The sequence below is a fragment of the Perognathus longimembris genome, chromosome 17 (genome assembly GCF_023159225.1).
Source record: "Perognathus longimembris pacificus isolate PPM17 chromosome 17, ASM2315922v1, whole genome shotgun sequence".
NCBI lineage: Eukaryota > Metazoa > Chordata > Mammalia > Rodentia > Heteromyidae > Perognathus > Perognathus longimembris.
This window is the reverse complement of record NC_063177.1, coordinates 16,400,074-16,413,363: the sequence shown is the minus strand read 5'-3', so window position 1 is coordinate 16,413,363 and position 13,290 is coordinate 16,400,074. Positions and strand designations below refer to the sequence as shown.

Here is a 13,290-nt window from a genome sequence, read left to right as displayed (position 1 = left end):
CAGGACCAGCAAAAAAACAAAAACAAAACAAAAGCTGGTGTTAGTGGCTCACACATGTACTCTTAGCTGAGTGGGAGGCTGAAAACGGGAGGAGCAGTTCCAGGACAGTCTGGACAAGAAAGTCCAAGAGATTTCCCAACAGAGGAAGCTGTATATGGTGGGGTATGCCTGTCATACCAGCAATCACAGAAAGCCTACCGCAGACAGGTCAAAGTCTAGACATATGCCTGAGCAAGAAGTGTGACCTTGTCTCAAAAAATAACCAGTAAAGTAGGATGCAGGTAGCTGCAATCCTACTCTACAAAATAACCAGCAAAAAGCCAGTCACAGACATGGTTCAAGTAATAGAGTACTAGTCAAGCAAGCAGGCTGAGCAAACATAAGGCCCTGAGTTCAAACCCCTAACGGCCAGAAACAAAAGTGTGTGGGTGTAAATGAAAAGTGAAAAAAGTAGGGGGAAAAGTGAATAGCTGGTGAGATAATCATTGGCAGAAACCAAAGGGAACAGATAAATGCACTGAATATATAAAGCAGGCAGAGCCTCCTTTGGGAGCAGCAGGAGTGCATCTTCATATGGGTATGTTGCCAATGGGAAATTGCTGCTTAGAATCCTCTGATGACTGAAAGCACCATAGGCTCAGCATATACTAACTGCTCAAGGAGTCTATTTCTTTCTTTCTTTCTTTCTTTTTTTGCCAGTCCTGGGCCTTGGACTCAGGGCCTGAGCACTGTCCCTGGCTTCTTTTTTGCTTAAGACTAGCACTCTGCCACTTGAGTCACAGCACCCCTTCTGGCTTTTTCTGTGTATGTAGTGCTGAGGAGTTGAACCCAGGGCACTCTTGCCACTAGGCCATATTTCCAGCCCCAGGAGTCTATTTCTTATAGTTTCTTTTATACTACCTACCATAAGAGATGGGTTCTTTTGTTTGTTTTAGGTTTTTGGACAGGGTCGCTCTACATTGCTCAGGCTGGTCTCAAACTCCTAGGCTCAAGGGACCCTCCCCCTCTCGGCCTCTTGAGTAGCTGGTAACACAGGCTTGTGCTACCTTGACTGGCTTAGGACAGAGATGAATGTATCATAGGAGTTCTATGAACTCAATCACAGAGTCTCATAGTAATCTACTTGTTCTGAATCTACCCTTGTTCTGAAAAAGCCAGACTTGTGCCCTTTACCATGGAGAGGGAGCAGAACTAAGCACGACACGCTGGAGCTTTGTCCCAGTCCACAGTGCAAGGGAGTTTCAGCAACGGCTTCGCAATTCTGAGGGAGGACAGGGTCCTGTGGATGCTACTGTTGGAGCTAATAAGGTGGGAGAAGCTAGAGCAAACTGGATGGCCGCAGCCTGGTGTGTAGAGGCTGGAGTGGGCTTGGGCGGTGCCGGGCTCTGCCGGCTGATGTGCTTTCCTGCTTTGGCGTGAACGTGCCCCTGGCCTGGTAGTTTGTTGGCTCCCACCCTGCCTCCGACAGCTAGGAGCCAGGGCTGAGTGTCTGCCTTCCGCTAGCTTCCATACAGGTGTTGGGGGCTCTCTGCATACCCCATTGTTCCACAACACCCCCGCCCCCCCAGCTGGGTGGCAGTAGGAGCAGACTGTGACTATATTTAGAGTGAAACTCCTGGGGCTACCACAAAGAAGTGACTGCATCTTCAGGAGGGTGGGTGGGCGGGAAGGGGACAGGGGAGCAAAGCTATTTTCAGAACACATGTCATTGCTGGCTACAGGGCAAGACTGTGGCCATAATGCAGAAGGAAACAATAGCTGTGGACAGAGGAAGAGCCTGTTATGTTTCAGGTGGGATGTTTGCAACTGCTCAGGAAACCTGACCCCGCCCGACAGGAGCACAAATCACAGCACAGCCTCATGGAGGCAGGGAGGAGGCAGGGGATTCACAGGGCCTGGGCCAGAATGAGGTGCCAAGAGGCCACGCCTCGTGCCTGGAGGAGGATTTTCAGTGACTGCTTGGCCCTGGGGGCCTGGTGAGGAATGAAACACTTCTGACCAATTTCCCAGACAAACCATGTACCCTGTTCTGGTCTCTGGACACTTCCCAAGAATGGCAATGGGAATGAGAAGAACTCAGGGTGAGGGCTGTAAGGTGGGCAAGACCAAGCTAGCATGAAGTACTGTTTCAGGCACCAAGGAAAAGCCTCAACTGAGCCAGAGAGTGTGGCCTCAAAGCCCTGGGTGGGAAGACTTGTGCCCCCCACATCCAGGGCCCTGCCTGGACTCTACAGCTCCAGCTGCACAGGTCCCAGAGCTCCCCACACCCCTTTTTTGACCTCCAATCGGCCCCACTTACCAGCCTCTGTGCAGCGCAGGAAGCAGGGAGGGACAGGCTACGGAGGGAAGGCAGAACTCACCTCCCCCATCCCCACAGATGAGCTGAGGCCCAGGGGTTTAGGTGGGAGCAGCAGGAAAGTGGGGGTGTGGCCCCACATCTCACTTGGATTTTACAGCCATCCTGAGGGCCAGAGGGATTTTGTTCAACCCCATCTTCATATCCCCTTCCCCAAACATGTGTGGTTCCTGTTTTGCTGCATCTGTAAAAGGCGCTGGGAGCTGGGGACTTGCCTTACACCTCTCGGTTAACACCCTGGAGACTGATGGGGTTCAGAGCAGTGTAATTTACAGCCCATCTCTCCCATCTTAATTCACTCGATGCTCCTTTCTTCCTTATTGTATTAGTGTGACCCAGGTACCTGCCAACAATAATGGCCTCTCTAGCTAGGAGCCTCTCCCTCACTCCCAGGACAATTTATACCTTTTCCTTGGGATTTTCCCCCTTAAATTAAACAAAAAGAGGAAAAAGAGAGAAGGTTAACATGGGTTTGGAGCGCTGAAGCCCCGTGGTTCTGGGCAGGGAGCCAATGGCCCGAGGGCACACACATGTGTGCGCTCTCCCAGAAGGGCCTTCACCGGCCCTGTTTTACAGCCACCTCGGCACAGACTCCAGGGTTCACGCATATGGCCAGACAGATGTGTCTGGCTTACATTCAAGGCTGGAAAATGAAGAATTATGGAAGTGAAGGGCCCCGGGCACTAAAGAGAGGGGGGGAAGTGAAGGGGGGAATTTTTCCTCTGCTGAGAAATCCTCCTGTGGCTATGAGGCTGGAGGAAGGAGGCTGACAGGAGGCAGGGCCGCCAGCAGTGGTGCATGTGGGGCCTGCTCTTAAAGGGGCCATAGCAGTCTATACATAGCATGCCTTCGAGGACAGGGGCCAGCTAGTGGCCCTCAAAGCCAGGTCTCACATTAGGCTTCCATTTATCAAGGTTACTCCTTGCTCAAGTATCCAAATTAGACATGGCAATTCGGCAAGTGTGTTGGGTCCTTGTCTCACTATACAACCCAGGCTGGCACTGAACTTGCTGTGTAGCTCACACTATCCTCAAACTCTTGATCGTTCTTCCTCAGCTTTTTTTTTGGGGGGGGGGCCAGTCCTGGGCCCCGGCTTCTTTTTGCTCCTAGCACTCTGCCACTTGAGCCACAGTGCCAGACCCTTTTTTATATATGTGGTGCTGAGGAATTGAACCCAGGGCTTCAGGTATACAAGGCAAGCACTCTTGCCACTAGGCTATATTCCCAGCCCCCTGGCCTCAGCTTAAGTGCTATTTGTGATGCAAGCATCATCACAATATGTGGCCCTACTTGATTTTATTTTTATAGTTGTGTGTGTGTGTGTGTGTGTGTGTGTGTGTGTGTGAGAGAGAGAGAGAGAGAGAGAGAGAGAGAGAGAGTCAGTACTAGGGCTTGAATTAAGGCTTTTATGCTTTTTTGGCTAGCTTGCTCATGGCTGGTGATCTACCACTTGAACCATGCATGACTTGGGTCCAGTATTTTGCTGGTTAATTGGAGATGGAGCCTCATGGCCTTTTCTGTTTGAGGTGGTTTCAAATTGTAATCCTCCATGTCTTAGCCTACTGCAAAGCTAGGATTACAGGTGTGAGCCACTGGTTTCTGACCCTGCTTGATCTTGTTGAAAAAAATCACTTCTATGTCAAATCATGTGTTATGTGTTTAAGGATTGGCTCCTTCACTACACTGTATTTTGGAATGTCATGTTTCTGTTCACTGTGTCCCCAGCCACCAGCAAAGTCATCGTTCAACATCACTTGATTAACAGAGTTAAAGACACAGTCCCTGATTCCAAGGACTTCATAATACACTGAGGGAAACAAACCCAGAAATAACTGTAATAGGAGACATGATAGCAGTTCTGAATGAAGTATAAATCAACACTACAGGAACACTAAGCAGAGTGATAAATACTTCCTGGGGGAAATCAGACAAGGTTTCATTGGGGAGATGGAGTTTCACCTGGGGATTGAGAGAAGGAATAGAATTTCAACAGGTAACAGGAAATGTGGAACAGAAAAAGGTACTTTGGATTGAGGGACAGCCATCAACAAAGAACCAAGAGTGGGAAGGGTAGAGTCTCTCACTGTCTAGGGACAGTGAGGAGGGAGAAAGATCAGTGTCTCCATCAGACATAAGAGCCTTAGTGACAAGTATTTCATACATAGTTGTTTATTCTGAGGTCTCACAGTTAACTCTGAAAGGTAGGAGCTGTACCGAGTTTGTTTTGTGGATGAGGATACAGAAGAAGTTAGCTATGTCTAATGTCATACAGCTAGCAATGGCTTATGGCAGATATAGGAGTAGGAGAAGAGGTTTGAAAAACGGACTAGGAACAGATCAAATAGTCTTAAATGCTATACGAAGGAATTAGATTGCATTTCACTAGACAAGCAAAGGCACTGATGATTTCCAAGTGAAGGAATGGCTCTTTGGGGAAGACAATGATGTGCTGGAGAAATGGGGTGAAACAGGAGCCTTGTGGTACTGAATTCCAGGAGAGGCCATTTACAGACTGTATGGTCAATGGCATTTCTGAAGCTGTGCGATGATGCAGAGGCCTTGACTGCTGCAATTCAAGTTAAGTCCCTGAACTAGGATAGCAGTGACAATAGGAATAAGGAGAGAGGAGGGAATAAATGAACAGATAGGATCAAGAACTGAATAGCATGGGTAAAAAGCTAGGGTAGAAAAAAAATATTATTATCTCTCTGATATCATTTATGAAGTCAACCACAAATACTTGCTAACTATCACCTCAACTTGCTAAGACTAACAAGTAGTAGAAAGGAAAGAGGGAAGAAAAAAATATAATGATGAGGATGGTATAATCAGCAGAGAGAAGACAGAATGTTCACTCTGATGTGCTAAAGGAAAACTAGAGGGAAGGAGTTTTGGGGTCCAAAGCTACAGGGAAGCTATGATGAGGACTGAAGTTTGATAAAGACAGGTCCTTGGTGATCTGTGATCAAGTTCCTATAATTTCAGGATTGAGAGTCACGATATGGAGGTAGTAGTGAGTAGGAAAGGAAGGACTTTTGGAAGACTAATGATGAGGAAGAAAAGCACAGGAAGAGAGGCTTGAGAATGAAGCTGCTTTTTGGACCACATGAGTTTATAGCCCCCGGAAGCTAAGCAGGTAGCCACACTGTTATAACAGGCTGATAGAGGCACTGCACACAGGATCCCAAGTGTCTGGAACGGGAATGTGTCTAAAGGAGGATGAATCCAAACTGCTATCACTTCCATTCCCAGGGAAAAGCGATGAGACTGTTCTCAGACAGAGGACCCATGTGCTGTGTTACTCACTTTACATGCACTGTCCTATTCAGGCCTCACGGAGACATGAAGAAGTAGTTGCTGTTATTACTTTCACTTTGTAGATGAGGAAAGAGGCTCTGAGAAGTTAAATGAGTTACCCAATGTTGCAAGGCTAATTAAATGGCAGAGCCTGGATTATAATCAGGTTTGCCTGACCTTTATTAAACCCTGCTCTGGAGATGGGTAGCTGAGCAGAAGGCTGAAGATATATCTACCCTAGAGAAACCAAACAGGGTGGCTTAATACTTCCTCATGCATACATTCTATAAAGGGGTGAATGAGTGGCTCTTCCCTGCCTGCTCTAAGCCTTAGATAAGAGACAGACCTGGGAAAGCCATACAGAAAAACTTGCTGGAAGTGAAGGTTTGGGTCTCCAACAGTGCTAACAGTAGGGAAATCTTTTCATGGAAGATTAGATAGCTTCTCTCTGGGAGGGTGTGGAGAGTACCCTGTCCATTAGAAAGTCAGATCAGTAGCCCGTGTTTAGCACACTCTTTCCCCAAGAATCTGGGTATGGTGCAGAGGAACTCTGAAACCCTGAAACTGCATGAACAACCATGTATGGAGGTGTAACTGATAGAGCCTCCCTGGGGAGAAGAGCTCATCAGATTGTCAAAGAAGACCCTGCCCCTGCCTTGGAGCTTTCGAAGAAGGAGATTACCACAGGCACCAGACAAGCTATCTGAATGTAGTGGTGAAGTAAGAAAATTGGGAGGAACTGGACAAGACATTGAGGGCTCTCGCTCCATTTCTTTCTCCTTTCTGACCTTAGTCAGTAGAGAGAACATGCAGCTGCTTCCTGCAAGGGCCTACTTATCCCTACTATCTACCAACATCCCCTCACCATGGGTACAGCCACTTCTACATGGGAATCACTCTCCCCAGACAGGCCTCACCTGGATCTTTTCCTGGCGACGCTGCTGCTCCGCTATCTTCCTGGCTAGAGCCATCTTCTTGGCCCGAAGTTCCCTGATGTCATCCTCACCCCCACTGCCTTCAGCTTCTGAATCTTCCTCAAAGTCTTCAATCACCACGTCCTCCTCCTTTGGATGATGAAGAAGACCACAGGAGAGAGAAGATGAGAGCCAGGTACTTCCTGAATCATCCCTCTGCCCTGCAGGCCGGAATTATTCTTTGTCCATGGTGCCCCAAACTGTTACTCTTTCTCTCACACTGCTCCCATTTACACTCTAAGGCTCCTTTCTTATCTGGTCACACCTAAGTCAGTCACTCACAATTATACCTGTACCCTTGTATGCTTGAACTCACACTCCTTATTCTCCCTCATGCACATGTTGGACCTGTTTTCATTTTGAAATTGCAAATGATTCAAAAGGGTAAACAATAGGGAAAGCTAAACTGCCCAATTTAAATTTAATTCATGCTAATGAACTGATATGAATCAACTCTGGCCAACATCTGGGAATTAGACGAGGAGGCTTCCTTGCCCCAGAGAGCATCAGGAGCAGATGCTGTAGCTCAGCAGACCTTGCTCTGGTTTCTTTTTAAGACCACAGCCTGGTGGTGTGTGGGGACTGCTTGGCCCCATTACAGGAATTCACATGACACGGCCTTGTTCAGCTGCCCTTCCAGAGCTTGGGCAGGGTAGGAGGTGGCCAGTTAACTTAAGGAGCAGCTTAAGGCAAGCACAGCCTTCCCCAGGGATGGCACCTCCCTGATTGCAGCCTCAGCTCTCAACAGCCATTACTCCCCGGGTGGTCCCAGCTCCATTCCTCACTCTCTCACTTTTGGCCTTGGTCAGTGGAGAACATGCAGCTGCCCCAGAGAGCTTCCTTTGAGGGACAGTCAGCACCCGTACAAGGGGAGAGATTCAGCAGGAGATGATTCCTATGATTCTAATAGGATGATAATGATGATAATGATGATAATGATGATCAGCACTACCATCTACTGAGGTACTGCAGATACTGAGCTTTGCATTATATAGTAACTAGTTTAATCCTCACAGTGGCCTATGAAATAGCTGTTCTAACCATCTCTTTGTTTTGGGGTGTGCATTACTAGGGTTGAATTCAGGGCCTTGTACTCTTGGTCAGTTTTGTTTGTTTTTTTTTAAGTTAGTAGTGCTCTACCACTTGAGCCATATTCAATTCCCAGCTTTTTGCTGGTTAATCAGATGTAAGAGTCTCTCAGATATGTCTGTCTAGGTTGGCTTCAAACTGTGATCCTCAGATTTCAGCTTCCTGAACAGCTAAGATTACAGATGTGAGCCACTGACTGGTTCCTAGCTTCCATTCTTTCTTTATAAAATTAAGAAACCAAAATTTAGGGCTGGGAATATGGCTTAGTGGGTAGAGTGCTTGCCTTGCATGTATGAAGCCCTGGGTTCAATTCCTTAGTACCACATAAACAGAAAAAGCCGGAAGTGGCACTATGGCTCAAGTGGTAGAGGGCTAGCCTTGAGCAAAAAGAAGCCAGGGACAGTGCTCAGGCCCTTAGTCCAAGCCCCAGGACTGGGGATAAAACAAAAACAAACAAAGAAACCAAAATTTAGAGAAAGCAACCTATTCAACGTTACATAGGTAGTAGCTGGCAGAATAGAGATTCAAATCCAAGTAAGTCTGACTTCAAAGGCTGTACCCTTTGTGGGCACTGGTGACTCACACCTGTAATCCTAGCTACTTAGGAGACAAAGATCTGAGGATCACCGTATAAAGCCTGGGCAGGAAACTCTGTGAGACTCTTTTTTTTTTTTTTCTAATTTTTATTATCAAACTGATGTACAGAGAGGTTACAGTTTCATACATTAGGCATTGGATACATTACTTGTACTGTTTGTTACCTCGTCTCTCATACCCCCCTCCCCCCACCCCCTCTGTGAGACTCTTATCTCTAATCAACTACCAAAAAGCCAGAAGTGGAACTGTGGCTCAAGTGGTAGAGCACTAGCCTTGAGCAAAAAAAGCTCAGAGACAATGCCTAGGCCCTGAATTTAAGTCATAGGACTAGTACAAAGCAAAACAAAACCAAAAAAAGGGATACAATCCCTATTAATCATAACAAACAAACCCACAGGGCTGAAGGATTCCTGAACTGAGACAGAAGGCCGAGACCCAGTCCTTAATGGCTCACCTTTGTCAGGCTATTCTATTTTATTTATTTATTTTTTTGCCAGTCCTGGGCCTTGAACTCAGGGCCTGAGCACTGTCCCTGGCTTCTTTTTGCTCAAGGCTAGCACTCTACCACGTGAGCCACAGCGCCACTTCTAGCCTTTTCTTTATATGTGGTGCTGAGGAATTGAACCTAGGGCTTCACGTATAAGAGGCAAGCACTCTTGCCAGTAGGCCATATTCCCAGCCCCATGTCAGGCTATTCTAGACTGCTCTCTCCTCTGTCTGTGATCTTGGCAGAGGGTGGTTAAGTGAGTGAGTGAGTAGGTGATTAGGGAGCAGGGTCCGTGGAAGATAGGTGATTAGACAATATCCCGGAACTAGTCTCTGTCCCACTCACAAAGAAGGATGTCTGAAAGTATCCTCTACCTCCTCCAATGGTCTCAGTAACTCGTTTTGCAGTTGGAGGAGAGATGATAGGACTAAAACTGTTGCTGTCTTGTGAAGTCTAGGGGTCTGGGTGCTATTTATCTCCGGGCACCAATTAATTATAACCCCCAGCCATGGGAAGGAGGCTTCCTTGTTCTTGGGGCTAACCAGAATAGGAGCAAGTGGAAATAGGGTGCCTGCAGTGTCCCTGCCTGCTTGGACCAGTGATGCACAGGGTTATCATGGGCCTCAAGTGAGCTGGATTAAGGTCAAATGAGGGTCAGAGAAGCTTGTCTGAGGTTTGCTTAGCTCTCATAGCAAACGAGGAAGTGCAAGGTTATGAAATTACACAGACCAGGGTAAGTAGGGTTTCCCAGAGACCACTAACATAAAGGAACCCAGGAGGCTCGTGGGAAAAGGAAGAAGTGGGCAGCCTGGTATGGGTCACACACATTTGCCTGGTCAGTAAGCCTCAGAAGGAGGCAGAGCTAAGATCTGCACAGCTAAGATCTGGGTCCAGAGAGCTGGTCTGCTCTTTGTGAGAGAGGAGACACTCCTTGTCTAACTCAGCTCGTGCTGCAGACTCCACTGGCTGGAGACATCTCTTATGGCCAAGCTTATCCTCCATGTTTATCCTTGCCTTCCAGTGTAGGTGAGACAAAGGACAGAAGCACAGCTTTGTGTCTTAGTCTTCCCCCACAGTACTTGGGACTGTGGTGCCACTGCTCTGAATGCCTTAAGTGTGGTCATCCCAATGGCTTTGGCAATGCCACTGTTTCCTCCCATGCCGACAGCTCATTCTTTCCCATTATTCCCTGCCCAGGTTTCATCTGGAGAGTCTGGAATCTTGGGCTCAGCTATATCCCTGGAACCACCTCTGTCCTGGAAGCTGAGCGCTGTGTCATCAAGCATGGGGTGGGGTTCTCCAGCTATCCCAATGAAGCCAGGCCAAGACTGCTGCTCTGAAGACTCTGTTCCAAAGGTGGCCACTCTATCACTGCCTCAGATCCCAAATGACAGCTTCCAGCTGACATCTGGCTTCCCTGGCCTGTTGCTGATTTCATCGGTGCACCCCGCCCTGCTCCACCGGGCGCTTGAGACTGCTGCAGGCCAAATGACTGTGTTGGCCTATGGGTGACCTGGCCTCTGGCTAGAATTGCTTCCGTCCCTTTCCTCATTCCCACATTCCTTCCCACCTAAGACCCCCGTTTTTAACACAGTAGGGAAAAAGAAGGAAAATCAACCTTCAGGCAAAAGTGAGATGTGTGCCTACAACTAGACAGAATTATCTACACCCAGATGCACAGCAGGCAGGATGACAGTGATGTTAAATGCACACATGCTCCAACACTGTCACACACATGTGCTAAGAACCCACAGACAGCAGAAGAGCTGGCAGCAGTCTTCATTTAAACCGACACACAAACCAGGCAATGTAGGCCCACTTCAATATCATCCTCAGAAAGACATATACTTGAAGGGTTGGGCAACTGTCAGTGAAGTTTGTAGCACTGGGTACACAGACAGACTGTGCGCGCACACACACAGAGTCTGGAGTAAAGCAAGGGCTACAGGAACAACCAAGGGCAAACAAACAAGAGGAGAATTCCTTAATCACATCAGGATGTGCAGGAGGGAGGGAAAGGGAGGGAGGGAGCTAGGGAGGGAGAGTAGGCTGGGGGAGGGGTGATTTTCCACCCGGGGCCAGCAATGTCAGCTCTTCCTGTATGAGTGCTGGAGGCTGAAGTTCAGGCCTGTGCTGCACTGAGCACTGCACATCTATAAACTTGATCCTCAGGCTGAACTCTAACACCCCCCTCCCTCTCCCTTTCCTAAGCCTCCAGAGCTGCACATTATTAAACTCTTTTCTTTCTTTCCCTCCTTTCTCTTCAAGTGCAACATTAAAAAGAAGCATCTGGAACTCGTAGTATAGTGAGACGTAGGCAAAGGAGGTGGACTAGCAGTAAGGGACACCAGCAGAATGTAATCTCAAGAAGCTGGCTGTCCCATCAACAGAGACACTGCTGAAGAGGTTATAAATAATCCCAAAGAGAAGCTGCAGTCTGGGCAGGGGGAGGGGAGCCTTCCCCCTGCCACAGTGGGCTCTTCCCGAATAGTACCTCATCTTCCAGTTGTTTTCCCTCTTGGCTTCCCATTTCCTTTCCCATGGTGTCTGGGACTGGTGCCACTGACACATATTTTCCACCCTTGAATGCCAGCAGAGGCTCTTCTTGTCCACAAAGGGCTTCCAGAAAATACTTCAGCACTGTGACCCTTTTGCAGTCGGCTGCAATAACCTACAGGGTGGGAGAAGAGAAGAAAAACAGCATTTTCTGAAAGGGAACATGAAGCTGAGAGACACTGTTGGCTGTAGGACACTTGAGAAGTGTGTCAAAGTTATTGGGAAGGGTGGCAGCAGGAGCGTGCGAGTGTAAGGAGATGAGAGAGGGCCAAGGACCAAGGTCTTCTGAAGGAAGGAAGTCACCAGGGTCTCTCCTTAGGTCATCTCTAGGGCAGTGGACAACCCCAGGACCAATGCCAGGTGCCCTAGGGGAGCTCTGCTTTTTACAAAAGTTCTGATATTACAAAAAGGGGTAAATTAAATTCTTCTAAGCTTGGAATCCCATTAACAGGAGGGAGTGGAGAGCAGAACACTGCTTCCTGGCGCCCCTTGCTGCCCCTCCCCAGGTTCCCTCCAGGAGAACTTGCAAAGTGAATGACTAGAGCTTTCTTAGCTGCTTCATCTCAGCCAGGTCATTTTGAACCTTTCTGAGGAGTTCCTGCCCTACCTACAAGTTTCTCGTGCCTATGAGAATGGGGTCAGGCAGGACACTTTCAGGAGGAGATATGGGCAGAGCAGGTGGGAGTGGTTCTATAAAAGCTCTGTTCTTGAGGGCTCAGGTCCAGCTGCTGCCATGTAGCCCCAACAGCACACACATGCTGGTCCTGTCAGTTAAGTGGGGGCTCATGTAGCTGACAGGAAACTCATCACCCTGAGCAACTGTCAAATCTGTTAGTGTCTCAGATATCAGTATCCAGTCACCTAGTCTGAGGTCTCCCCTGAGAGACCACATACATACATACACCTTTGCCCTCGCCCCACCTAGGTCTTTTGTACCCTTCCCTATTCTTGCTACTGGATGCCCTTCTAGTCCTCTCTCTGACCTCTGGATCCTGTCATCCCCACTGGCAGGGTGCATACCAAGGGATCTCAGAACCTGAGGGTGGTTCCACATGGGAAACACATTGCAGTGGCTAGACACACCACTGGGGGCAGCCCCTGCATCATCACGAGTACAGACCACACTGAATGCCCCACACTTCTCTTCCCATTTCTAAATGGGAAAAGGACTCAGACCTGCATCATGCAGTGAAGGTTTGCTATGAAGACTGACTTGGTTCATTTTGTGGGTGCACATATTACCTCCCTCGTCTAAGCCCTCTGGTGGCAAAGATGATATCTCATATTTTTCACACTTCACTGGCAAGGGCTGGAGAACAAGTTGGGCACACAGTAGGTCCACAGCAGAGACCAGGAGACTATGGGAAACTCAGCTGGGTAAACAAGGAGATGATGCAGGCACGATTCACATTCTCTAGGTCACTGGAAATGAGTGCCACTCAACCAGGTGGGCAGGCCAGGGAAAGAGCAGCACACACCAGTCACTTGTGTGCCTCATAACTATCTTATGTCATCTTCTTCCTGGCCTCAGCACCACTCACCAGGGCTCTGTGGTCACTCTAAGCTGGGCTCTCAGGCTAAGTATCTTAACCACCTCTACCTGGCAAGGCTGGCCTGAAAAAGTTATCTGCTACCACAAAGAGGCTTAGAAAAAGGAAAGCCTCTTGAGATTAGGGTGCCTGGTCCTAGGCTTACCTTCCTGGAGGAGGAAGGAAGGCCCTGCCTTGGGTCAGGTCAGGTAACCATGGTTCCATAGCGTGTATTTAAACATGTGATGAGGAAGGCTAGAAATACAGAAGCAGGGGCTAAAAGGCATTAAAGAACAGAGCTGAAATGAGTAATAGCCTGGCAGGCAGCACGCACAGTGGCCTCCCTGCATCCCCAGCCTCTCACTTACAGAGGAAACTTCTGCATTTCCACAAGGCTGCCAGTTT

At 48.3% G+C, this 13,290-nt stretch overlaps 1 protein-coding gene across 2 annotated transcripts in view; it reads right to left on the bottom strand.

Annotated features, from left to right (window-relative positions):
* Positions 1 to 13,290, bottom strand: part of Smg6 (SMG6 nonsense mediated mRNA decay factor) — a 249,996-nt gene that overhangs the window by 14,053 nt on the left and 222,653 nt on the right. For both annotated transcript variants that reach the window (XM_048365165.1, XM_048365166.1), the window contains 2 exons: positions 11,295 to 11,471; positions 6,571 to 6,717 (listed from right to left, as the gene is read on the bottom strand). In XM_048365165.1, the coding sequence (XP_048221122.1) occupies positions 6,571 to 6,717; positions 11,295 to 11,471 (324 nt within the window). The remainder of the gene's footprint in view (positions 1 to 6,570; positions 6,718 to 11,294; positions 11,472 to 13,290) is intronic.